Source organism: Equus quagga, chromosome 12 (assembly GCF_021613505.1).
Source record: "Equus quagga isolate Etosha38 chromosome 12, UCLA_HA_Equagga_1.0, whole genome shotgun sequence".
NCBI classification, from domain to species: Eukaryota; Metazoa; Chordata; class Mammalia; order Perissodactyla; family Equidae; genus Equus; species Equus quagga.
The window spans coordinates 62,836,776-62,863,533 of record NC_060278.1 but is presented as its reverse complement, the minus strand read 5'-3'; the positions used below and the strand labels follow the sequence as shown (position 1 = coordinate 62,863,533).

General features: G+C 41.1%; 1 protein-coding gene across 2 annotated transcripts; it reads right to left on the bottom strand.

The window, feature by feature from the left end:
* Positions 1 to 1,766: 1,766 nt before the first annotated feature.
* GINS1 (GINS complex subunit 1) lies at positions 1,767 to 26,746 on the bottom strand. Of its 2 annotated transcripts, none has more exons than XM_046678434.1 (8): positions 26,463 to 26,746; positions 23,230 to 23,924; positions 14,870 to 14,934; positions 12,216 to 12,314; positions 11,536 to 11,626; positions 10,101 to 10,217; positions 6,311 to 6,385; positions 1,767 to 3,705 (listed from the first exon to the last, which is right to left on the bottom strand). In XM_046678434.1, exons 2-8 carry the CDS (start codon positions 23,302 to 23,304, stop codon positions 3,637 to 3,639), a joined length of 591 nt encoding a protein of 196 aa, XP_046534390.1. In that variant the 5' UTR covers positions 23,305 to 23,924; positions 26,463 to 26,746; the 3' UTR covers positions 1,767 to 3,636. The 2 variants fall into 2 exon arrangements, with proteins under 2 accessions (XP_046534390.1, XP_046534391.1); XM_046678435.1 differs by having other exon boundaries at positions 23,230 to 23,811.
* Between the last annotated feature and the right edge of the window lie 12 nt (positions 26,747 to 26,758).

The following is a 26,758-nucleotide window of genomic DNA, read 5'->3' as shown; positions in this document are numbered from 1 at the left end:
GCACATCCATGAAACAAATAAAAATTGTTAGCTATGAGTATGGGAACAGGATGGATGAGCACAGAGGGGGAAGCAAGAGTTTTTGTTATATACCTTATTATATGTATATATTTTGTACCATGTGAATATATTGTTTTTTTAATAAAGTTAGAAAGTAAAATGATAAATTCAACTCACCCTAAATACTATTAGTTGTGGGCCAACCCAGTGGTGTAGTGGGGTTAAGGTTGTATGCTCTGCTTCAGCAGCCCAGGGTTCGCGGGTTTGCATCCTGGGTGCAGACCTACACACTGCTCATCAAGCCCTGCTGTGGTGGCACCCCACATACAAAATAGAGGAAGACTCGCAATATATGTTAGGTCAGAGATAATCTTCTTCAAGCAAAAAGAGGAAGGTTGGCAACAGATGTTAGCTCACGGCTGATGTTCCTCACACACAAAATAATAAATAACTAAATAAATACTATTAGTTGTGAAAAGCAATGTAAATCACCTGAAATCTACATCTCCCTCCTCTACATCCTAAAAGATTAATATATTATCGTTACTAATATTTTCTTTTAAGTTACATGGCTAGGAAAAAAAAAACTGATATATAATTACAGGAAAGATCATATGTACAGAAAAGAAAAAAATTTCTCAATATACTTCAAAATATAGATTAGAATAGATTTATAAAAACATAATTAACTAAAATTTACTCAAGAAAAAAGTAAAAAAAGCTTGACCAAAAACTAAAGGAGAAAATAAAAGCAATAAAAAAATTTATCAAAGATCAAGATCTCTCCCGGAAAAGATTGATACCCAGCTGGTTCTGTAGGTATTAAAATTATGTTAAAGGTTACATTTCTGTTTAAAACAGGGAAAGGAAGGAGCACCAACTCATTTTAGACACCAGAACACTGACACGAAACCTGGCTGTGGCGGCCGCTTGGTGTGCGTGCCTTCCTGTGGTTCATTCACATGGTCCCTTCACTGAATCTGGGCAGCCTGTGACTGGGCTCACTGAGGGGTGCAGAGAAGTGATGCTAGTCCAGTACCAGGCCTAGCCTTTCAGAAAACTGGCAGTGCCTACTGCCACCCTCTCCGCACTGCGGGAGTCCTGAGCTGCCAGGTGAGAAGCATAGTCAGCTTGCTGGAGAGACCACACAGGGAGAGGGAGGCTCAGCCAGCCAGCCAGCATCTGAACACAACTGCATCAGAGACCCCAGCAAGACCTGCAGAACAGTCAACCCACAGAACCATGAGAGCTAATAAAATGGGGGTGGTTTAAAGGCACCATGTTTTGGGTAGTTTGTTTCACAGGAACATATAACTGACAACACTGACAAAGCAGAGACACACACACCCATGTGTGCGTGCGCACACACACACTCCCCTCTTCCAAAACACTATAAACCAACATCACTCACAGTTGCAAAATTCCCTAATGACAGGAAATCAAATCTTGCAGTTCACTGGATGGTTAACACACCATGGCCAAGCAGACTATAGCCCAGGGAATGCAAGATAGTTCAACAACACAGTTCTATTTAAAGAATTCATTACATTAGGGAGTTAAGTCTGAAACCATATGATCATCACTCAAGTTCCAAAAGCTCACTTGGAAAAACAATATTTGTTAATTACTGCTGTTCTGTTTGTTTTTAGTTATACTATTGAATTTATTTTGAGGCTTCAAGTTGCAGTGAGGAAGGCCATAAGTTTTGGTATTTTTTCTGGAGAAGGATGTGCTACAAAGGTTGATAAAGAAGACTGTGGCATTCCAATCAAGTTAGGGAAAAGATAAGCTGCCAGCTATCACCAGCAGCAGTCAACATGTTTCTGAAGGTTCTGGGCAACAATATCAATGCGAAAAAGAAATGAGTCTATACAAATACTAGAATTTAGCCACATCATCTTAATTTGCAGCTTTCTTACATCTATCAGCCAGAGCCAATTAGAAAATAGAACAGAAAAAAGATTTCATTCACATTAGGAACAAAAACTAGAAAATAATTGGGAACCCACTTAAAAAGAAATGGCATTGTACTTTATGTATGTAACCAGCAAACAGTGAGCACATTGGATGGTGGTATTTAGTAGGTGAGGAGAACTTGCTTTCATTTTCAACATTGTATTTTTTTTAACTGTGCATTTATTACCTTCATAATAAGAAAACATGATATATGTGTAAAATTCTAGCCACAATTCTAAATACAGAGCCAGTCAATATAAAGCAATAAAACCTCCAAAATTTCAAATTCAACTGGTATACATTCACTTCAAATAAGGAATATACTTTATTATTTTATATGGGTAACTAAACAAAAAATACATTGTCTAATCAAAGTTGGGGAATGATGCTGGGCTGGCCACACGGCCATGTCCTCTTGGCTGTTGATCCTGCCACCTGGCTCCGGGACCTGGGCTTGTTGTGTGCGTGGTTCCACATGCTCTGGGAGTTGAATACGAGGGAAGGAAGTGACTACAGACCGGCAGTTAGACGTCAACATCACCCATCTCATTCACTCGGGAAATTTTCCTTATTGTGTATCACCAAAGATTTAGATGAAAACCTGATCTGGCCTGAAAACTATGGGGAGAAATTATTTTTAATAATGTAAATAATCTGCAAAGGGAAGCCTACTGACCTAAGTAGGTCTATTATGAAAACATACAGATCCACATGGTAGGAAAAGGTTTCTATAACTTGATTTCTTGAATATAATTTCAGCCAGAAACAGTCTCCTATATAAAAATGAAACTGCACATGCAGTGTGTGCCAGGTACCAGGCTTATCTGGACTTTTACATTTGAATGCCTCTTTCCGATCACTGGGCTGCACAGGGAGGTGACTGGTGGGGAAAGGCCACTGAGTACCAGGTAACACCACTCTGTGCCTCTCCAGCTCCTACACCATTCACAGTTCATTGGACAAAGAAACTGCCCTCCACTTGGCCGACCAACTCTTCAAGTGACTTTTCAGTCAAGGTAAGTCTGGGGGAAGACTGCACAAAGTTCCTTTTCTAGCCCCAATTTCTATTTTTCTTTCCAAAGTGGTGATACTGGTGCTCACCTACAAGCTTGTAGGCAGGCACAAGCCAGACAAGCCACCACTGTTGGAAATGGGCAAAACCCATTGTGTCCTTCCTTTCTTCCCAAATAGCCAGATGACAAATTAGTACATCTTTAAACATTAAATATACTGAAAATTTTTATGGACTGTCATCTCTACCTGTGCATGTGATTTGGAAACATGTATTCTAGAAATTCAGACTCCTGGCTTGCACAATGCACAGCAGCAGAAACAACACAAGGTGCACAGGACCCACCTGCTCCCTATACAGCCACGTGAAACTCTCTCATTGTTTAAAAGAGATACAAATGTAATAAATGTTCAGTTTCATTTAAAAAAACCACACATTGTAGTAACTGTAGGAGTGTCATCATTATAGATACAGCCTATTACAAAGACGAGGAGGAATCCTGTACAACAGAAAAATATACCACATTCCTTAGCCAAGTATTCCTGACTATCTTAAAAGATGCAACTTTTAAAACCAAAGAGGGGTGGGGATGAAGGAGGGTGTAGAAGCTTCCGTGGCTGGGTTCCACCATGCACCACAGGGAAGCCTGGCAGTACCCCAGGGTGAGGTCAGGACAGGACGTGCTCCAGAATGCCTTGTCTAATCAGCTGCTCACATTTCCACCTGGGTAAAAAGTGCTACAGGGAAAAGAGTAGGGGGAGAGGAAGAGAAATGAGTGAAAAGAATTTTAAATTACATTTTGCACCATTAAAAAGCAGCAACTGATTATATCTATTTCAAACTCCAACAGCTAAGTAGTTAAAAGCTAAGTTATAGTTGCTGTTTTAATCAACTGAAATTGATGCCACTTAGAGCTGTACTGAATTCCTTATTTTTATAAACAAATTCATAGTTTATGTTAAATTTAACTAAAGCCTTCTGAATTCTAGTCGGCATTTTCCTTAGTGTTTCCATTTTTTAATTTGTGCACAGAAAATCCAGATGGGTGAGATTCTGGGGCACTGTATTACAAGTGGTGCAACAGCTCATTAAGGGGACAAACCAAAGGAGTCTTCTCCATTACCTCTCTTCCAGGATTTGAGTCTGAACATTTATTCTTTTAATAACAACAGTGGCCACTTTTCTCCTGTATTTCTCAAGGATGAAGTCTTTGTAAGCTATGACATGGGTGCTCTTCCCAGGCTATGTGAAGATGCTGGGACCCAGCTACCATCTGCCATCCCTGCCTTCCTGGGGGGACACTGCTCTTGTTCTGAGGCTGAAAGGAGTCTCCTCGTCTGAGTCCCTCTCAGAACACAGGGGCTTAAAGCAGAAGTGCACATTTACTAAACCCTGGAGTGCAGAGGTGCAGGAAGCAAGGCAGGGCGACTTTGCAAGCTCACAGGTGACCAAAGACATCTCAGATGATTCAGACATACTGGGGTGAAAACTACAAACAGTGGTTAGGAAGGACAGAGCAAATAACCTTAGAAAATGACTCAGCAGGAGGGATCATCCAAACTCCTCAGGGAAGCAAGATGTAATGTCAGGGGCACTGGACATCTGAGGGTCCCTCCTCACAAACTCCAAGGCCTCATGCAAGACCTAATTCCTTCAAACCAGTCACGAGGACACACAGGCCAAGGACTGTTCTCTAACTCGTTAACAGAATGTTTAAAATGCCTAAGAATGCACAATGTAAACAAGGAAAACACTGTATAGAGTTGTTCGTCTAACAGCCATCACAGCATCTACTAACAAGAGGAGCCTCTGATTTCTGGACAAACAAAGCGTGCTTGCCGTCTTGACAAGTATGCAAGAACGGATGGGATGAAAACGTCGCCCTGTGAACGTCTCACAGGATCTGGATGATCGGCACCACAGATTCCATAGAAAACTGGTTTTAGATGTCATCAGACATTCTGAAGCCCCTTAATATCAGCTATAGATTATGTTTTTAAAATTGTTTCCCATTTTTATGATTGAGGGTGTGGCAATACTGAGACAAGGTTAAAAGCATCTCAGGAGGAAGGCTTTTGCATGGTCCATACAGAAGATGACAACTGTCTAGCAAGGGAGAAGATGGAGGAGGGGCTCGGCTGGCTTCCGCCTGCCCCAGCCCCACCAGGCACTCCAGGCTGGAGAATCACTGTCTCGGCACACCTGGTGGGAAGGTCAGCCGTAAAGTTGAGAGAGAAAGTCAGCCACAGGACAGTGTTTGAGGTGAAGTGACATTTTCTCGTGTCTTACTTTATGAGGGTAGTTTTGCTCTTGTGAACCAGAGCCTCACGCTGTGCTCCAGAAATACAGATCTTTCTGAGCGCATTAGTTCATCACCTGCTTTCTATTCATCGGTAGCCTACTGCAAAGAGGACGCTGGGAGGGAAAGTTCTGCCTTAACAACCAAAGATTTTAATGTACCTTGAAAATCTGTCTTTAAAATATTCAACCTTTGTTTTAGGAAACTATTTAAAGCTCCAAGGTTCTAGTAAAATGAGAGATCGACTTAGCCTTTCTGAGGGAAACAAGCCCAAAAACCACAAGACCTGAAGTATGCTTTTGCTCCAGGACATAAACAAAATCAACCTCAAGGATTTAGGGTCATTGGACTCTAACTGGTTGATGATAAGATGGGAGGCAAAGAAAGCAGGGGAGTGGTTTTCATTAGGTCAATTTTCCTCTTCTGCTAACGTGACCACAGAAAACTGAGATAGGATAAAAATAAATTTAGCTAATGTGAATTCACCTAATGTGAACTTGAAGATTTCTAAGGAAACAATAAATATATTGAGATTCTTTATAAGGAAAACTTTAGTTTCAGTCACAGCTTCACAATTTTAATCTTTCTTTGTTAAATTGTTATGTTTATATATGAAATACTGAGAAAATTTTGATCCATATCATTATTTGTTTGCTAAAGAACTAGGATTTAAAAGGTGAAGTACAAGCTGAAAACAAGTGCTTAGCACTTTTTAATAAATTATAATTCGAAGAAAGGAGCTAAATCCAACAATTTAATAGCCCATTTAACTAGAATAAGGCCCATTGTGATAATTTCCCAGGAAAATGCTTAGTGTTAAATACAAGCAATACCCTAGGTAAATTAACAAAACTATTCTTACTATATGCAACATTTGCTTCAAGTCCTTATATTTAGAAAAAGAACAAAACAGGGTGTCATATTGAAATAATGCCTATGATACAAATGACCATCACAAGGTGATATTTATTTTTCTCCCGATTCCAACATTTTCATCATGCAAGACTCTTACAAGATTTAAGGTATCTTAAGACAAGAAATACCTGGCTATTTTTTTTTAATAGGACTGAAGTACCATCATCAACTTCAAATTCTCCATAGTCTTTTAGACACCGTACCTGAAACGAAAAACTGATGTTTTATCTAAACTATTTTTTAATATGTAGTGCCCATAAAGTAAATGGAGGTTATCTAAATACCCATACAGCAGAAGTACTAGGCATTCTATTTGTTTGTTTCTTCTCTGTAGCTAGGCCTAGTACTCCTTCCTGGGGTACTCTAGTGGGTCCAGCTGTCCTGTTTTGATGAGGAGGAAGACGAATGTCAAAATTTCCAAATGTCTGTGTATGTCAACACTGACAGCAAGGAAACCCAGCAGGGTGCTATGGGGAGACAAGATCACTGGATTCCTTCCCTTCTGCAAATTCTGAAAAACCGAGAGTTGAAATACATATCTACAAAAAAAGAGAATGTTTTAGATCTACTCCAACCTTCCTCTTAAAGATCCCTCCCATAAAATATCAATATCTGAGAAGAGGACATAGGTTAAGTCTGCAAAATTTCGGTTTTAAAGACATTATTCCAGAGGGCTGGCCCCGTGGCCGAGTGGTTAATTTTGCGCACTCCACTTCGGCAGCCCAGGGTTTCGCCAGTTCGAATCCGGGACGCGGACATGGCACTGCTCATCAAGCCACGCTGAGGCGGCGTCCCACATGCCACAACTAGAAGGACCCACAACTAAAATTACAGAACTAGGTACCAGGGGGGCTTTGGGGAGAAAAAGGAAAAATAAAATGTTTAAAAAAAAAAACCCAGAGATTATTCCAATCTCCTTCGATATTCAGACTGTTTCCCAGGAATACTTAGAAGTACACCATGAAAGACTCATGTTGTAAGAAACAGGAGAGATTCTTAGTCGGAACCGGGAGGTGTAAGGCAGCGTTTTGATAACTACTTCTGCAACTGCAGAGAAGGACTGTTCAAATGTGTCTTTAGAGAGGCCACAGACCTGGCTGCAGCTCGACGTGCTGCCACAGGAAAGCAGGAGGACATTTTTCATCTCCTGTGAGAACTCAGGACTAGAGTTGATTCTCCTGAGCGCTAGCTGCGGTATTAGTAAAGCCAGCTCCAGCAGCGAGTTCCAGTCTGCTACTTTTCCTATATAATTTCATAATGTCCTGTGATCCCTCCGGAATCTTATCATACTCCCAAAGGTATTTTAGCTTCGTTCGAGAAATACTCTTTTAGAAAAATCCCCCCCACCACCTTTTTGCTTCTTTAAATAGACTTTTACTATGGCAAATCTCAAACATATTCAAAAGTAAAAAGACTAGTATGATGAAACCTCATGTCCCACCAACTGGCTTCAACAATTATCAACATGTGGTCAATCTTGTTGCCTCATCCACTTCAGGATTATTTTGAGGCAAAGCCTAGATATCATTTCATTTCATCTATAAATATTTTAGTATGTACTTCTACCAAATAAGGTTCTTTTTTAAAAACATAATCTCAAACCATTATTGCATCTTATTAATAATTTTTAATATGAAATATCCACTTAGTGTCCAAATTTCCCCATCTGGCTCCTGAATTTTTTTAAAGTTGCCATGTTCAAGTCAGAGTCCAACAAGAGCTACATATTACACGCTTCTGATACATCTCCCACTATCTTTTAATCTAGAGGGTTCTCTCCCTTTTCCCCCTTCCTGTTGGCAATGTATTTGTTAAAGAAACTGGGCAGCTTGTTTGGTAGTTTCCCACAAACTGGATTTTGTTGTGGATTCCTGTGGGGTCATTTAACATGTTCCTCTGTCCTTGAATTTCCTATAAACTGGATGTTAGGTCTAGGGGCTGGATCAGATCAGGTTTGATTTCCTGGCAAATGATGTGACATACTTCCTGTTAGAAGGCTTTCCGAAGCACAAAACGTCTGGTTGTCCCTTTTTGGATGTTAAGACTGATCAATGGGTCCAGGTGTCATACCTGCCTTTCCATATCCATCCATTATTAAGGTCCGTTAACTTTTCACCTAATGGTTTCAGTAGCTATTTGCCTGCATGCATTAGGGCTACAAAACAGCATTAATCTAGTTCTTTGATTGCTGCTGCTTTTATTAGCTGGAATTCTTCTATAAGAAACGAATTTCCGGGGCTGGCCTGGTGGCACAGCGGTTAAGTGCGCACATTCTGCTTCGGCAGCCCGAGGTTTGCCGGTTTGGATCCCAGGTGCGGACACAACGCCGCTTAGCAAGCCATGCTGTGGTAGGTGTCCCACATATAAAGTAGAGGAAGATGGGCACGGATGTTAGCTCAGGGCCAGTCTTCCTCAGCAAAAAGAGGATTGGCAGCAGATGTTAGCTCAGGGCTAATCTTCCTCAAAAAAAAAAAAGAAATTTCCCTTGTAAACAAATTGGCTACCCTGAGACAGTTTGTACAGCAAAGGCAGATGGATATTTGATTCCATTCTTTTATTTACCACTTTTCAAAATGAGCTGCATCCCTCATATTCTCCAAGCGGACCCAAAGATGTTTTATTTTTTTAATGGTTGTTTGGTCTTTGTTGTCGTTACGCATTCGTGCTTCTAATGTAACGGATGTGATTCAGTTCACTGCAGTTAATAATCTTGATGCTCAAACTGTCCCTTCCTTGGCCAGTGAGCACTCCTTCAAATGGGCTCTCCAGCCCTTTTCGCAGTCCTCATGTGGTCCTCGACACTTTCTTTGCTTTTTAGGAAGACAAGGTGTTCCCTGCTCAGATTGTACACTTTTTATCTAAGACCTGGACTCAGCCTTTTTTTTCCCAAGGAGTCCTTGTTTCCTTTAGTGGAAAATGGCATTTAGACTCCAGAATTTAGAAGCTCATGGCTACTGGGTTGGTTGTTGTTTCTAGGCCTTTGCAGCAGACAGAGCTAAGAAATACTTTTTTAGAAAAAGAGACGATTTAACATGAGTCCATGCTGATATTTCAACTCGAGTTTGGGAATATAGGATTTTCTTTTTTTTTTTTTAAAGATTTTATCCTTTTCCTTTTTCTTCCCAAAGCCCCCCAGTACATAGTGGTATATTCTTAGTTGTGGGTCCTTCTAGTTGTGGCATGTGGGACACCGCCCCAGCATGGCTCGATGAGCGGTGCCCTGTCCACGCCCAGGATTCGAACCGACAAAACCCTGGGCGGCCCGCAGCAGAGTGGGTGAACTTAACCACTTGGCCACAGGGCCGGCCCCGTGGAATATAGGATTTTCACTTAACTTTTTCATTTTAGTATTTGAATCCTTTTCTCTTATTTTGAGTATTTTGGTTCCTAGTGCCATTACTTTTTTGCTCTATCCGTCAATATATAAATTGTTACAAAATAACAGTAAACAATATTACTAATAATATAATCACTAAAAACAGGTTACACTTTCTTTCTAATTCTTTTCATGCTTAGAACACACCCACTAGAGATGTACAATAAAGTGATGTGTTTTAAAGTAATTTAAAATATTTCCTGTTTGACTAATCCACCAACTTGAAACACAGGTTCGTTTGTTTCTTTGTGCTTTCAAACTTTGTGGGTTGCTTTTCCACTTTGATTTAATTTTGTTTTAGTAATATGTAAAATACCTACATGGTTTCAAAGTTAAAACTGTTAAAAGAGGTATATTAAAAAGATTTAGCTGTTTTATCCTATTCCCGCCATTCCCCCAGAGGTAACATTTTTGGTTTGGGTTTATGTTTCCTTTCTTTTTTAATATAAGCTGATATATATTCATATACCCTCCTCTTCTTAGACCAAAGTCAGCACAACCTACGTGCTAAAGAAAAATCCATTTTACAAAAGTATACTCACTTCTATATATAGGCTTTTTGGAGGTTTCATATCCTGTGTAATGTCCAAACCTTCATCTCCTCCCAGTGACCTCATATAAGTAGCAAGGGATTTTTTATAATGATTGAACCACTCCATCTGCAAACATAAAGATGGTCATTTGACAAAGTTATAAGAAAACAAACTTGAAGAAATTGTACACTTAGCCTTTCAGAAGCAGCACACATCCCCATCCCCATACTGCGACCATTAATTCATTTAAGCGACAAATATTATTGACTGCTTGCTGTGAACCAGGCACTGATCTGGGTACTCAGGATGGATCATTTAACAAAGTGAACAAAAATCTCTGTTCTTGTAGAACTTACATCCCAGCGTACTTAATCACAGACCTAAGGAACATTCCAACACAAAGAGAATCATGAAAAATACACCATTTCAGAATTATAATCTCTTAAAACTCTGCATTGACAGTTTTCCTGAAAACTGTAAAACATTGTTGAGAAAAACACTCAAATGTCCATCAACTGAGGAATGGATGAGATATGTACATCTGTACAATGGAATATTATTCAGCCATAAATCAGAATGAAGTTCTGTGGTAACATGGATGAGCCTTGAAAACATGCTAAGTGAAAGACACAAAAGGCCACACGTTGCATGACTGACTTACATGAAAAAGCCATAATAGGCAAATCTATGGAGGAAATAGAATAGTAATTTCCAGGAGCTGAGAGGAGGGGAGAGAATATGAAGTAAATGATAACGTTTACAAGGTTTTTGGGGGGAGTGATGAAAATGTTCTGGAATAAGATGGTGATAATGAATGCACAACTGTGAATATACTGAAAATACTATAGACACACACACACACACTCTGACACTTTATGGAAAACCCCCAAATAATAATGCCAGTTTTGCTTTTGTTTTTTTTTTTAAATATTGGCACCTGAGCTAACAACCGTTGCCAATCTTTTTTTTTTTCCTCCCCCAATTCCCCCAGTACATAGTTGTATATATATATTTTAGTTGTGGGTCCTCCTAGTTGTGGCATGTGGGAAGCCACCTCAACGTGGTCTGATGAGTGATGCCATGTCTGAGCTCAAGATCCGAACCGGTGAAACCCTGGGCCACCGAAGGCGGAGCGCGCAAACTTAACCACTCGGCCATGGGCCGGCCCCAATAATGCCAGTTTTTTAATCCTACTAATGGATCACTAATAAATAACATAAGGGATCCTTTATTTTGTTAAGCAATAACACAGTTTTCCATATAGCCTTGCATTTAGAATTACTCCTACCATCCTCATCACAGTATATAATAAATAAATACACACCAAGAACTGCTGAAAACCAGATGTTAAAAACAAAAAGAGAAATACCATAAATACTATTACAGAACAATGCCAGAACCTCAGCATTTTCCAAATTCATAAAGTTGAACAGTGCTAACTTACTTCTTCAGCAGACATGTGAAATCGTAAAGCATTTGGCAAGACACTGCCATATTCCCACCTGAGTGCTCTAATTCGAAGCAATCGGTCATACCTAGGACATTAAGAAGGTATTAGATGGCATAACAAAAGGGACATCAGAAGTTGTTTTGATCAGGAGAGACTCAAGACTACAGCAACCTCAGTGTAACATGTGGACTTTCTTTGGCTCCCGAGGCAAATGAACAAACTGTAAGAAGATCTTTGGGACAATGGGGAAAAATAAATGTGAACTGACTAGATGCTGGGAAGGCTTGTTCACTTTTCTAGGTATGAGAATGGTACAACGTCATGGGAGAAAAGGTCCAAAAGGCACTTTTCTTAGAGATGTATACTGAAGTGTTCAGCAGGAAAATGTCTGCCATGGACAAATAAAACAAGATGAAGCAAACATGGCAAAATGTTAAAAACTGTTAAACCTATATAACCAAGGGGGTTTGTTATCTTATTCTCCTAGTTTTACAAATACTGAAATTTTTCATAATAAGAAAATTTTAAATGGAAAAAAGAGAGTTTAGAATGCTTATCAAGGAAAAACAAATCTAAGAAATCCTGTTATCCATCTGAAATGGCTAATTAGGAAACCACACAAAAACCCCTCCATCGTTCCCTGCCACTCCAAGCAAACAAACTGAGAAGCTTACAGGTATGCTACAGTGCAGCGTCGATTTCTTAACAAAGAACAGTGTCGAAATTTGATGGTTGGTATCAAATCACCTCGCCCACCTGACTTCGCTTCATTCCTGGTGAGAACATTTAAAGAGGAAAAGAACAAATATGTATATTTTACTATAAGTAAAATTTTCAAAGCCAACTAACAACTGACTTCCATGCTTGTTTTAACCTATTTATGGTTAGCAGTTAACCTAAGCAAATAGTACCTGCCTCCACAACAGAGCTTTTACTACTATGTTAAAGATAAAAAAGCCAAAAGCTAAATAATTTGCCTAAGATCATACCACCAGCATTTCATTTAACCATTTGGTACTTTGCATTTTTGCACACTGATTATTCTCCATTATTTCCAAAAGACAAACACTGTGTTTACTCACTTTCTAGAATCCCTGTACCATGCTGGGACAAGAGACAAACCTGACATCAGAGTTCATAAGATTATGGTCTTATATCGTGTTTCTATTCCAAATCCTTGTTATAGTAAAATGAGTTAAAATGGTCCTTCAATCATCCAACAAACATTTCTTGATCTTCGACTATGTGCATGTACTACACTCAGTGTTCTTCACAAAAAGAGGGAGAAAATTTTGGTTTTACCCTATAAAATCTACATCTTCTTAGATATTAGACAAGTATGACATTTAAAAACCAGATATACAATTGTTCAATGGGTACAGAGTTTCAGTATTATGAGAGGAAGAGTTACGAGGATGGATGGTGGTGATGACTGCCCAGCACTATGAATGCATTTATTACACTCAACTGTAGAATGAAAAATGGTTAAGATGACAAATTTTATGTTGTATGTATTTTACCACAATAAAAATAAAATTGGGAAAAACAAAACATAACCAGATTTACAGAATGAATAAAAATCTACTTCGGAGTTTTAAAAGGAACGAGATGAGTATGAGGATGTCTTCATGCAGTGCCTGCTACAGGCCCTGAAAAAGAGGCAAAATATAGATTAAGTTATTGTCAAATTATTTTGACAAATAATTTTTAACCAGACACTGGTAATGGTGATTGTCTCCCCAAAAAAGAAACTAGGAGGATGGGGCACAGAATTTTGGATCGTGAATTTGCAGATGGTTCAAATACAGGGAAGACACGAAAATCATTCCAACTGGATCCACTCCTATTAAGCCATCTCTGAAATATGTCTTTAACCTGTTCACTTTTTACCTAGTCCAGGTCACCTCTCCCATCACCTAGATAACAGGATACCTCCCTCTCCTCTCAGTCCCTCCATCCACAGTCCACACAGGATCCAAGGTAATCTTTTAAATCACAAATGTGCCACCACCTGCCCCATATGCTTAAAAATGTCACCTGGCATCACCCTTTGCCTGCTTATTAAGCTTCAGCCCCACTGGCCTTCAAGTGTCAGTTTCCTGAGCATCTCACCCTCTTTCATGACTCAGGGCCTTTGCATATGCTGTTCCCTCTACCTAGAATGCTCTCTGCCCACAATTACTGCCTTGCTAAAATCTATTTCTCCTTTAGGCCTCAGCTGAAATGTCTCTCCCTTGGAGAGAACGTCCCTGTTTCCTGAATCTAATTATACCTTCACTTCACTCTTCTCTCTCCTAGCACTCTGTTGCTTTCCTTCATAGCTTGTATCCCAGTTTGGTAGATGTGTATTTCACATCTGTCTTCCACACTGGACTGTGACGGCCATCGGGGCAGAAATCTTGACTATGTGGCTTACAATTGGAATACCAGAGCTTCTTAGTGGCACCCAGTCGTTTAGTACATGTTTGTTAAGTGAATGAATGAATCGCCTGAGAACTTGAGTTCAGAACTTCATGTTTACTGCAGACCTGTTGGGGTTCAGTTCCTCATTCTATTTGTAAAGATTTTTCTGTGTCTATTCTTAAGCACAACGTAAGAGTGGGAAAATGCTCCTGTGGTTCTGTGTGCTCCACAAATCTTACCAGCATGCTAGTGATTTCTATGTCCAAGTAACTGATAAACAGTGTACCTAACAAGGCCAAAGACAAACCTCATGTCACAGACAGACTTCTCTCTAGGTGGAGATTTGAATACCTCACCTTTCAGCCAGCAGTTGGTACTCTTTGGTGTCTTACTCTTCACAGACCCTGGGAACCTAGAAAATCTGTCCTACAGCCCAAATTCTCCATCGCGCCAACTACCATGGTTAGCTTTAAATCTTCCATAAATCTAGAGCCCCCTCACCCACCAAGCCATAGCCTTTGTGAACTCTACTCCACCTATCAGGAACAATGCTGCTCCTGCTAAGTTTACAAACTGCCCATTCTCCCTTTAACACATTAAGGCATCTATCAATGAAAACAAGCAGTGGAAACTATATATTTCACCTTGTTAGGGTTTCTACTTGCTCGTGTCTTTTAGGTCTACCCTAATTTATTTCAAGTCATGTCAGTCAAACAACAAATATTTATTGAGCATCCACCATATGCCAAGCACTATTTGAATTTCCAAAGATACAGCAGTGACCAACACAAATCCCTCTTGTCCTGTGATAATCTGTACAGTGAGAGTATGATTAGGCTCACAGAGACAGAAAATCACATCTAAAAACTGAGGTAAGATTATCTGATTTCAGTATCTTAATTCTTTCATCAATCTTAAAACTTACACATCAGACTGGTTTTGTTCATATAAGGCTTTCATCTCCTCCAGAACTTGCCTGAGTCCATCCTCCTAGAACATATAAAGTAATATTGATACACATTCATTAATTCTTCCACCAAGTCTGTGGCAATATTCTATCATACTATGCTTTTCTTTGATTTACACATCTTATCAAAAAGCAAAAACACCTACTAGAATGGCTATAATAATAAGCATTGGCGAGCATGGGGAGAAATTGGAACCCTCATACATTGCAAGTAGGAATGTAAAACAGTGCAGTCTGTGGAAAATAGTCTGATGGTTCATCAAAAAGTTAAACATAAAAGTACCATATTATCCAGCAATTCTACTCCTAGGTATACACTCGAGAACTGAAAACATATATTCATACAAAAACTTGTATACAAATGTTCAGAGCAGTATCATTCCTAACAGCCCAAAATGGGACACAGCAAAAGCAGTACTAAGAGGAAAGTTTATAGCAATACAGGCCTACCTCAAGACCAAGAAAAATCTCAATCTAATATTACACCTAAAGGAACTAGAAAAAGAAGAATAAATGAAGCCAAAAGTCAACAGAAGGAAGGAAATGATAAAAATCAGAGGGGAAATAAATGAAATAGAGACTAAAAAGACAACAGAAAAGATCAATGAAACTAGGAGCTGGTTCTTTGAAAGGATAAACAAAATTGAGAAACCCTTAGGAAGACTGACTAAGAAAAAGAGAAGCCTCAAATAAATGAAATAAATAACAAAAGAGGAGAAATTAGAACAGGTATTACAGAAATACAAAGGATGAGAATACTATGAAAACCTATACACCAAAAAATTAGATAGCCTAGAAGAAACGGATAAATTCTTAGAATCAAACAACCTCCCAAAACTGAATCAAGAAATAGAGAATCTGAATAGACCCATCACTAGTAAGGTGACTGAAAAAATAATTTAAAAACCTCCCCAAAAATAAAGTCCAGGACCGGATGGTTTCTCTGGAGAATTCTACCAAACATTCAAAGAGGATTTAATACCTGTCCTTCTCAAACTATTCCAAAAAATTAAAGAGAAGGGAACACTTTCTAACTCATTTTATGAGGCCAACATAACCCTGACAGCAAACCAGACAAGGACAACACAGAAAAAGAAAGTGATAGGCCATTATCACTGATGAACATAGATGTAAAAATCTTCAACAAAATATTAGCAAACCAAGAAAACAATACATTAAAAAAATTATACACTACCACCAAGTGGGATTTATTCCAAGGATGCAAGAATGGTTCAGTATCTGCCAATCAGTGTGATACACCACATTACAGAATGAAGGATAAAAATCACGATCATCTCAATAGATGCAGAGAATGCATTTGAAAACATACAGCATATATTTATGATAAAAACTCTGAATAAAAGGGGTATAAAAGGAAAGTACAACATAATAAAGGCCATATATGACAAACCCACAGCCATCATCATACTCAATAGTGAAAAACTGAAAGCCATCCCTCTGAGAACAGGAACAAGACAAGGGTGCCCACTCTTGCCACTCTTATTCAACATAGTTTTGAAAGTCCCAGCCAGAGCAATTAGGCAGGAAAAAGAAAGAAAAGGGATCCAAATTGGAAAGGAAGGGGTAAAAATGTCATTATTTGTGGATGACATAGTTTTATATATAGAAAGCCATAAAGAATCCACCAAAAAATTATTAGAGACAATAAACAAATACAGTAAAGTTGCAGGGTACAAAATCAACATACAAAAATCAGTAGCAATGCTATACACTAACAATGAACTGGCAGAGAGAAAAATCAAGGAAACAACCCCATTTACATTTGCAACAAAAAGAATAAAATACCTAGGAATAAATTTAACGAAGGAAGTGAAAGACCTGTACATCAAAAACTGTAAGACATTGTTGAAAGAAATCAAAGACGACACAAAGAAATGGAAAGATTCTGTGCTCATGGATTGCAGGAATTAACATAGTTAAAATGTCCATACTTCCTAAAGCAATCTACAGATTCAATGTGATCCCTATCAAAATCCCAACAACATTTGCCACAGAAACAGAACAAAGAATCTTAAAATTTACATGGAACAACAAAAGACCCCAAAGAGCCAAAGAAATCCTGAGGAAAAAGAACAAAGCTGGAAGTCTTACACTCCCTGACCTCAAATTATACTACAAAGCTACAGTAATCAAAACAGCATGGTATCAGCAGAAAAACAGATAAGTGATTGAGGGAACAGCGCTGAGAGCCTAAAAATAAAAATAAATGCACACATCAATGGACAGCTAATCTTTGACAGAGGAGCAAGAACAATGGAGAAAGGAAAGTCTCTTCAATAAATGGTGTTGGAAAACCAGCCACATGCAAAAGAATGAAAGTAGACACTATCTTACACCATGCACAAAAATTAACTCAAAATGGATTAAAGACTTGAATGTAAGACCAGAAACCATAAAACTCTGAGAAGAAAACATAGGCAGTATGCTCTTTGACATCAGTCTTAGCAGTATCTTTTTGGATATGTCTCCTCAGGCAAGGGAAACAGCAAAAATAAACAAATGGGACTACATCAGACTAAAACGCTTGTGCACAGCAAAGGAAACCATCAACAAAACAATATGACAACCTACTGTTTGGGAGAAGATATTTGCAAATCATATACCTGACAAGGGGTTAATTTCCAAAATATATAAAGAACTCATACAACTCAAGAACAAAAAAGCAAACAATCCAATTAAAAAATGGGCAGAGGATCCGAACAGACATTTTTCCAAAGAAGATACACAGATGGACAACAGGCACATGAAAAGATGTTCAACACAACTAATTATTAGACAAATGCAAATCAAAACCACAAGGAGATAGCATCTCATGCCCATTAGAATGGCTATTATTAAAAAGAGAAGAAATAACAAGTGTTGGAGAGGATGTGGAGAAAAGGGAACCCTTGTACACTGAGTGGGAATGTAAACTGGTACAGCCACTGTGGAATACAGTATAGAGATTCCCCCCAAAATTAAAAATAAAACTACCATGTGACCCAGCTATTCCACATCTGGGTATTTACCTGAAGAACTTGATCAACAATTCAAAGAGACTTATGCACCCCTATGTTCACTGCAGCATTATTCAGAATAGCCAAGACATGGAAACAACCTAAGTGCCCACTGACGGATGAATGGATAAAGAAGATATGGTATATATACACAATGGAATATTACACAGCCATTAAAAAAGGATGAAACCTTGCTATTTGGGACCAGAGAGATGGACCTTAAGGATATTATGCTAAGTGAAATAAGTCAGATGGAGAAAGACAAATACTGTATGATTTCACTCATATGTGGAAAATAGGGGAAAAAGAAAAACACAACCACCACCAAACACATAGATACAGAGAACAGATTGGTGGTCACCAGAGGGGAAGGGGTTGAGGGGTTGGCATAAGGGGTACAAGGGCACATGTATATGGTGACTGACAATAATGTACAACTAAAGTTTCAGAATGTTATAACCTATTATGACCTTAATAAAATTTTTTTTAAAACTTGTATACAAATGTTCAGAGCAGCATTATTCATAATAAACAAAAAGTGGGAACAACCCAAATGTCATCAACTGATGAATCAATAAACCAAATATGGTCTATCCATTCAATGGAATATTATTTGGCCATAAAAAGGAATGAAGCTGGGGCTGGCCTGGCGGCACACGTTCCACTTCTTGGTGGCCCTGGGTTTGCTAGTTCGGATCCTGGGTGCAGACATGGCACCACTTGGCACGCCATGCTGTGGCAGGCATCCCCCGTATAAAGTAGAGGAAGATGGGCATGGATGTTAGCTCAGGGCCGGTCTTCCTCAGCAAAAAGAGGAGGATTGGCAGTAGTTAGCTCAGGGCTAATCTTCCTCAAAAAAACCCCAAAAAAACAAAAGGAATGAAGCAGTGATACATGCATCAACATGAATGAACCTTGAAAACATGCTAAGTGAAATAAGCCAGACACAAAAGGACAAATGTATGATTCCACTTATCTGAAATATCTAGAAGAGGCAAGTTCATAGAGACAGAAAGTAGATTAGAGGTTACCAGGGGCTGGGGGATGAGGGGAATGGGGAGTTACAGCTTAATGGTTACAGAGTTTCTGTTTGGGGTAATGAAAAAGTTTTGGAAATAGGGGTGATGGTTACACGACAATGTGAATGTAATTAATGCCACTGAAGTGTACAGATAAAAATGGTTAAAATGGCAAATTTTACTACAATAAAAAATAGAAAAACAATAAAAAGGAATGAATTACTAACAACATACACAATATACATAATCAACATATTGATTAAGGATCATCTCAAATACACTGTACTGAGCAAACGAAGTCAGACATATAGGAATACATACTCCATGATTCCATCTGGCCCTTGACAGAAAATTTGCAACTCCTGACATACTGAATCCAGAAATATGTAAAAAAGACAAATATAGGGGCTGGCCCCGTGGCCGAGTGGTTAAGTTCGCGTGCTCCACTGCAGGCGGCCCAGTGTTTCGTTGGTTCGAATCCTGGGCACGGACATGGCACTGCTCATCAGACCACGCTGAGGCAGCGTCCCACATGCCACAACTAGAAGGACCCCCAACGAAGAATATACAACTATGTACCGGGGGGCTTTGGGGAGAAAAAGGAAAAAGATAAAATCTTTAAAAAAAAAAGACAAATATAATCTGTAGTCATGGAAAATAAATCCTTGGTTGCCTAAGGCTGCAGGTAGGAGGTAGCTTCAAAGGGGAAAAAGGAGCCCTTGGGGTGACAGAAATCTTGATTGCGGTGCTGGTTTTATATATATACATATGGATGTATACATATGTCAAAACTCAAAAATCTGTTAAAGAGTGTATTTTGTTGTATATAAATTATCCCTCAATAAAACTGACAACAAAAAAATCAATAGTCCTACAGAAGCAATAAGCTATGACAAAAGTATGTGAATAATTTATTATTTATTGAAAAATGGTCTTAAAAGATTACTACAAAAAAAAAAAAAAAGGAACAGTTGTTTTGGTTTTACTACAAGAATAGAAAGGCCAAAGGAGTTTTTCTACTGTCCATCTTGGGGCAAAGTTTCAAAAAATTTGCCTCGGAAGGATAAAAACAGAATTCTGAAATTCATAAATGTTTCACAATAAGTTTGTCAACAATAAAAAGATAAGCAACTCATCTACTTTTCCTATTCTAGTTTTAGTGTCAAAATATAAGCATTAGCAAAAATGCTTTGGCATAACTGATAGAATTACAAAATCAATTACTTAACGCTGCTCAAAGAAAACAAAAGACGTAATTTCTGATGAAAAACGTAAGCATGATTTCCACCTTCACTTTCATCAGCGGGTTAAAAAGAGACTACGGAAAAGTCTGACATTAGAATTCAGTTAAATATTCCTTTTATCAACAAATATTATTTTAAGGAATAGTTGAAACTCTTGTACAATTAATAAATCTGCAGGTATACAAAAGACAAGTGTGAAATAATTTTGCAAAAATACACACAAACTTTCGGATTTAGATTTTTTTAAACCTATAGTAGGAATTGCATCCATTTTGTGCCCCTAACTCTAGCTCTGAGCCTCTGGGAGCCCAAGACAATTTTCCTAAAACTCACTTAAACTATTACCAGTTCTGCATGTAGAAAGTGGACAATCACTTCAGTTTGCTGAACACAGCACCTAGCCATGACGGATTCCGGAATGAACCAGGCAGAGTCCCCATTCTATACCCACTGACTATCATTCCCCTGGGAGGAACGATTCTTGAGAGCCTGTGCAGGTCATGGGCCTATTAGCCTTCAGATCAATCAGATCAGTTCTCAGTCTGCCCCTGCTCAGCTGTGTCACAGAGGGGCCACTCTGCAGGCCTGCCTGAGTCAACTACTGGCAGGTGTGTTTATCAGTGGACGGTGAATGCAACAAAAGGTGCCCTACCACACTAAGACCTAGAAGAAGGAGTACTTTACACCGTCTAAGTTCCACTCCTGGCTCCCCCAAAGTGGTAAACCAACACTTATCTTAAAATTGAGTGAAAAGGAGAGCTGGACTAAGAGTCTTAGGAGCCGGTTCCAAGGCCAGCACCTGTTGGACAAGTCTCTGCCTCTCTGGGCTTGTTTCCTCATATGCACCATGACCTCCAAAGTGCCCAGCTGTCTGGACCCCAGTGTGGAGCCATATTTAGAGCCCACATACCTCTGCATTCCAGTATCTCTAGTGAACTTCCCACTGCTGTCTTCTGACTTTTTAAATGAGGTAACTGTCCTGAAGTTGAAAGAATAACAGACTGGAATCTAGGAAACCTGTGTTCATGTTGAGGCTCCTCCTCCAATATGCTGTAAGTTCAGACAAGTATCTTAACTTGATCCATAATTTCTGCTGACTCAAGTTTCCTCATCTGTAAAATGACCTAATCATCAGACTAGGTGCCCTTTAATGTTCAAAACAAAACTCACCTTCCCCCAAACACTCTTCCTCCTGAACTCCAATGTTGTTTACTCAGCTCCCTGAGAGAGAAGCCCCCTCATTCACGAACCACCCCATCTCCACTCCTGTTCTAATAGTTACAAGTCCTGTTTGTCTCAAGCCTCTAAAGCCAGGCACCGATTTCGGGGCCCACAGACCAGACACAGTTTGAACCATACACATCTCTCACCTGGTCTATCTCCCTGCCTCCATTCTTTCTTCTCTCCAATCCATTCCCCATATTCCTGCTTTGTCCTCAAAACACAAAAAATTACCCTTTCACTCCCGTCTAAAATCCTCCACCAGCTTCCGAACGCCTTATGAATGAATACCAAACTAAAGGCCTAAAACCCACCTCTGTAGGCTGTGCGCACACCCTATCTTTCAGTCACCCTCTCCTATGTGATTCCGTGTCTCTGCAGTTGGCTGGGATGCCTCGCTCCCTTCTCAGAGCGGTGACCTCATCATTCTAGGCATGGCTCACTTGCCCCCTCCTGTACTCACACTGGCCTTTCTCCTTTGTGCTCCTTGTCTACACCTCTTTGGTACCACCTATCACATTACACCCTATACCTGTTTTGGTGCCCCGAACCCAGCAGAAGTGCCCTGGCATCCACACACGCCGCCCTATGATGGGGGAAGTAGTGGAGTACAGAATTCAGAGTGCAGGCTCTGGGGCCAGCCTGCCAGGGCTTAAATCCTAGCTTTACTTCTTACTGGCTATGTCACCATGGGCAAGATGCTTAATCTCCCCAAGCCTCCAACAGATAGCTGGAAAAAACAGAAAATAACCATTTAGACTTCAAAGGGTTATCAGGAGGAAAAGAGATAATATCGGTTACATATGATAATTAGTCTTTGGGTGGTGAACATGATGTACTCTACACAGAAATCGCAACATGATGTACACCTGAAATTTATATAAAGTTATAAACCAATGTTACCTCAATAAAAAAAAAAGATAATGTAGGTCAAGTGCTCAGCACCTTGACTGGAGGACCAGTAATAGGGAAATAAGAATAATCACAAGAGAAATAGTAGCAGCAGCAGCAGTGGCAGAAAGAAAATTAATAGCAAACACTGACTTAGCGGTTCCTGGGTGTGAGGCATTGCACAGGAAACGTGACATATACCAACCCATCAGCCCTCTCCACACTAGGCATTGGGTACTGTTACCATCGGCCTCATTTCTGCAGAGAGAGCAGAGCACGGAAAGCCCGAGCAACTCTCCTAAATCACACGACAGAGCCAGAATCCCGGCCTGGCTCCAGAGGCCTGGCTTCCCATCACCACACTGTTCTGCCTGAGCGCGCAACAAATGCCAGATCATAGGCTGCCTAGTCAGTGTCTGCTCCCACACAGGAAGAGCGACAAAGCCACACATGGGAGGGCACTAGAGACACGCGCACGGGGAAAGGCACAGTATCGCTGGGTGACACAAACGCGACGGCCTTCTTTTTCCTCCTATTCTTTGTTTTGCCACCTTCCAAAATTTTTGTCCCCGACTTTGCAGCTTACACCGTGAGAAAGTAAACCCCCCAGGGGAGGCACAAGGAAGAACTGCAAGGAAGCCGCCCGCCCCCGGCACCACTTCGGCCCCGCCCCCAGCCCCCCTCGACCCCGCCCCTGGACTGCCCCCAGCACCGCCCCTCGGCCCCGCCCCCAGCACCCCCCTCGGCCCCGCCCCCGGACCGCCCCCAGCACCGTCCTCGACCCCGCCCCCGGACCGCCCCCAGCACGCCTTCGACCCCCGCCCCCGGACCGCCCCCAGCGCCCCTCCCCTCGGCCCCGCCCCCGCCGCTCGCCTCGGCCCCACCCCTCAGCACGCCCACCTCTGTCTACCCTGACCCCCCCTTACATTGAAGGCCGGCAGCTGCCCTTCGGGCGCACGGTGCAGCTCGCGGACCAGCTCCATGGCCTTTTCGCAGAACATGGCGGACGCGCCCCGGTCCCGCGGCCTTTTCAGCCGCCCGGTCTCACGCCAAACGGTCGCCGGGCTCTCGGCCGCCGCTCTTTGCTCCTGTCTTTCCCACTCCCACAGCTCCTGATCGTCGCCTCCCCTCCGTGCTTTGGCGCCAAGCTGCCCAGCCAATAGGAGTGCGCTACTGGGCCTCGCGGTGTACGGCGGCGGCAGAGGGACACTTCACTCTACGGCGCAGCGGCTTCAAGACGCGCGGAGTCGCGTGTGGGGGTCCTCCGCCGGGGAAGCACCCCGCACGTGGTGAGAGCCGCAGACTTTTTTCGAGTTCCCAGGCGGCTACCCTCCTCGCGCAGCATGAGACGGGAGAAATGCACGCCCCCGCAACTTCCTTTTTCCATTTGATTCATGGCGTTTCCTTTAGGTTCAAATGGGCGCGCACTTTGAGGTTGAGAAGGCAGGCCCGGAAACTTGGTTTACGTTCCCGTTAGGACGCAGCGTTTCGCAGTGTGGGTTTGACAGCTAGTAACAGGAAACGAAGTTTTATCGGGTAGCTCCAGTGTGGCAGGGATTCGGACATGTATTTCATTTAAGTCTCACAATTAATCCCAACGTGGTCATTAAGACTCTTGGTGCTGATTAGGAAAGAGAAGTCAGATACCTTGCCCAAGGTCTCACAGCTCGTAAAGAGGCAGACCCTGTATTCAAGCTTCCAACTCCACAGTACCACGTTTGATTTTAAAGCAGTCATTTAAAAACGTTTGTAAAATAGCTCTAGTCACAAGGACTACTGAGGGGGAAAATGCTCTAGATTAACACGAACTCACGTAGCCATATACTTGTCTAAGTGATTATGGAGATTTTCATAACTATATAGAATCAAAGGTGGGAATTACTGCTGTAGAAACGATTCGTTTTATTTGGCTATTTTTTAAAAAGCTCACTTGGATTCATTCTAGCTAACCCTAGAAACTATGTTCCTCTCTTGCAAATATACAGTAATGTGTGATCTGAGAAATGAGCATGGGAACGGCGTACAAAGCCTCACTCCCCCTTACGTTGAGTGGCATTTCCTTTTCAGCTCAACATTAAGGGATAATTTAGCGAAGTGTTTTCACTGAATACACTATTCTCTAGTGGACTGTGCTACAGAATTGTAACCCAAAACCTTTTTAATTTTGCCATAAACCTTTTTAATTTCAGACCCCAGGCCTGAGACTCACTTCTTTACCTGTCCGATGGGGACAACAGTACCCACTTCTGAGGGGTTGTGATGATTCATTATTCCTTCAGCAAATATTGCTGAAGTGCCTATTACGTCCTGGGGATTGTTCCAGACACTGAAGATGAAGCAGTGAACACAGTGCTTGCTCTCAAAGTCCACGTGCCAGTTTGGGAAAACAGAAGTACATAGATACAGATCAGATAAACTGATGGTAACTATTACTGGTGGAAAGTGCTAAGGAGAATAAGCCAAGGAGGTTCAAGAGGTGAGGCCCGAGGGTTTCGAATTCGGGTTCAGAGAAGGCACAGACCTGAAGTGGGGAAGGAGTAAGCCATGTGGATGTGTGGCCGTAGAGTGGGCAGAGAATTCCAAGCAGCAAGAATGCAAGCCCAAGGAGGGGTGTGGGTAGACGTGTGCAAGCATGAGAGGCAGTGACACTGGAGGAGGTGAGTGTGGGAGAGGGCAGTGGCTGAGACCAGGGCGAGGGCTGGAGGCCATGTAAGGAAGGCCCGTAGGCCCTCAATAAGCTTTTGGTTTTATTTTCAGTGAGATGGGGAGCCATTAAAGTGTTTTGAACAAACAAGTGACAGGATTGGACCTAGGTTTTTAAAAAAACCTTTGTGGCAGCTGAGTTAAGTAGACAGAAGTGAGGCAAAGGTGAAGGCAGGAGACCACTTAGGCTGTTAAAATAATCCAAGTGAGAGATGACGGCAGCTTGGCCCAGGGTGTGGATAGTAGAGGTGGTAAGTGGTTGGATCCTGGATAGATTTTCAAATGAGAGCTGACAAAGCTTGGTGATAGACGCTGAGGCATAAGAAGGGAGGAATCAAAGATGACCCCAGGCTTTTGGCCTGAGGAACTGCAAGGATGGAGTTTCCACTCCTGAAGTGGGGAAGGTTATGGATGGAGCTGGGGGTGGGAGAAGAGCTGCGAGCTCAGGTTTGAACATAATATATTTAGGTACCTGTAGGATATGAGAGTAGATGAGTAAACCATTGGATGGAGGAGCCGGTGGTTCAAGGAAGAGGTGTGGGCTAGAGATACAAATGTGAGTGTCACCAGTGTGGGGTGGTATTTAAACCCTGGATAACACCACTCAGAAAGTGAGTGTGGACCAAGAGTTGAGGACTATCGGCAGGGCCTAGAGCCAGCAAGAAAGACTCAGTACCTTTACATTTCTGTCTTCTCTCTAGCGCTCCTTTCCATGCTTTTTTGTTTCTCTATTAAAGAGGATTTTGTGAGTGATAGGGTCAAAATTTTTTTACACTTTAGTTTCTGGATTCCCAATCTCTGGTATAGGCTACTACAACACTTTATAAAGAATTCACTATTTTAAATTCCAAAAGTCTATTTGGAGATATCCAAACAAATATGAACGCTGGTTGTAATATGTGGTATACAGTCAATAAAGTTCTTCTGCAATTTCGAAGTATCACTATAAGTTAATACAAGGAGCTATTTAATTTCTCAAGGCATTTCTAATTGATCTTATTAGTTGCCAGTAATTTTCAACTGACACAAATGTTGAAATAACAAAAGTTACTTTGTAATAAGTAAGCAAATCTCTTGGTGGTAGATTGTTTGTGAATAATAATGCCATATTAAAGAAAGCCAAAGCTATACAACTAAATTTGTGAAACTGTTCTTTTCTGTTTGTAGGATGGTTTGAATTCGTTCTTAACTTGGGTTTCACAAGTGGCAATTTATCTTTGAAATGGATTTTCCCCCCTTCTGCGAGTTCTGATTGCTTTATAAAAGTCTAAAATCTCATACAGGTTTTTTAAAAGTAAATTGTTTAAGCAGCTTAGTTTTCATATGTTCGGCCCAAAAGCTAAAAATTAAGCATCTATACATTTGTGTTTCAAACAAAAGTACCTGAGACCATATCTTTTTAAGTAAAGTCCTTGTGGGAAAATAGTTATAAATTACTAGATTTGTGACTTGTTACCTTTTTCCTTTTGTCTTATAAACCTTTGTAAGAGCATTTCCAGGGGTTTATCCAGATTGGGTTTCCAGTGTTGCGTGGGCGTCGGAAAGCCCGGGTGGAAGCGGAGGGAGGCAGCTTCCCGCGGGCCCCCGGCTCGCTGGGCGCCCCTTTCCGGCCCGCGACCTGCCGGCTGGGGCCCCCGATCTGCGCACCGGCGGGGCGTCCGCTCCCGACGCTGGGCACCCGGGCCGAGGTGCCCCGCCCCGACCGGGACGCCCGGGCGGCTTCGTCCGCCCTTCTCCAAGATGGCTGCGGCC

Coding starts and splice junctions, on each gene's coding strand:
- GINS1 (XM_046678434.1), bottom strand. CDS start 23,304: ATGTTCTGCGAAAAGGCCATGGAGCTGGTCCGCGAGCTGCACCGTGCG. Junction 6,386..10,100: donor CAAAAAGCCTATATATAGAA/GTGAGTATACTT, acceptor TTTTCGTTTCAG/GTACGGTGTCTAAAAGACTA. Junction 3,706..6,310: donor TATTAAAAAAAAATAGCCAG/GTATTTCTTGTC, acceptor TTTTCCCTGTAG/CACTTTTTACCCAGGTGGAA.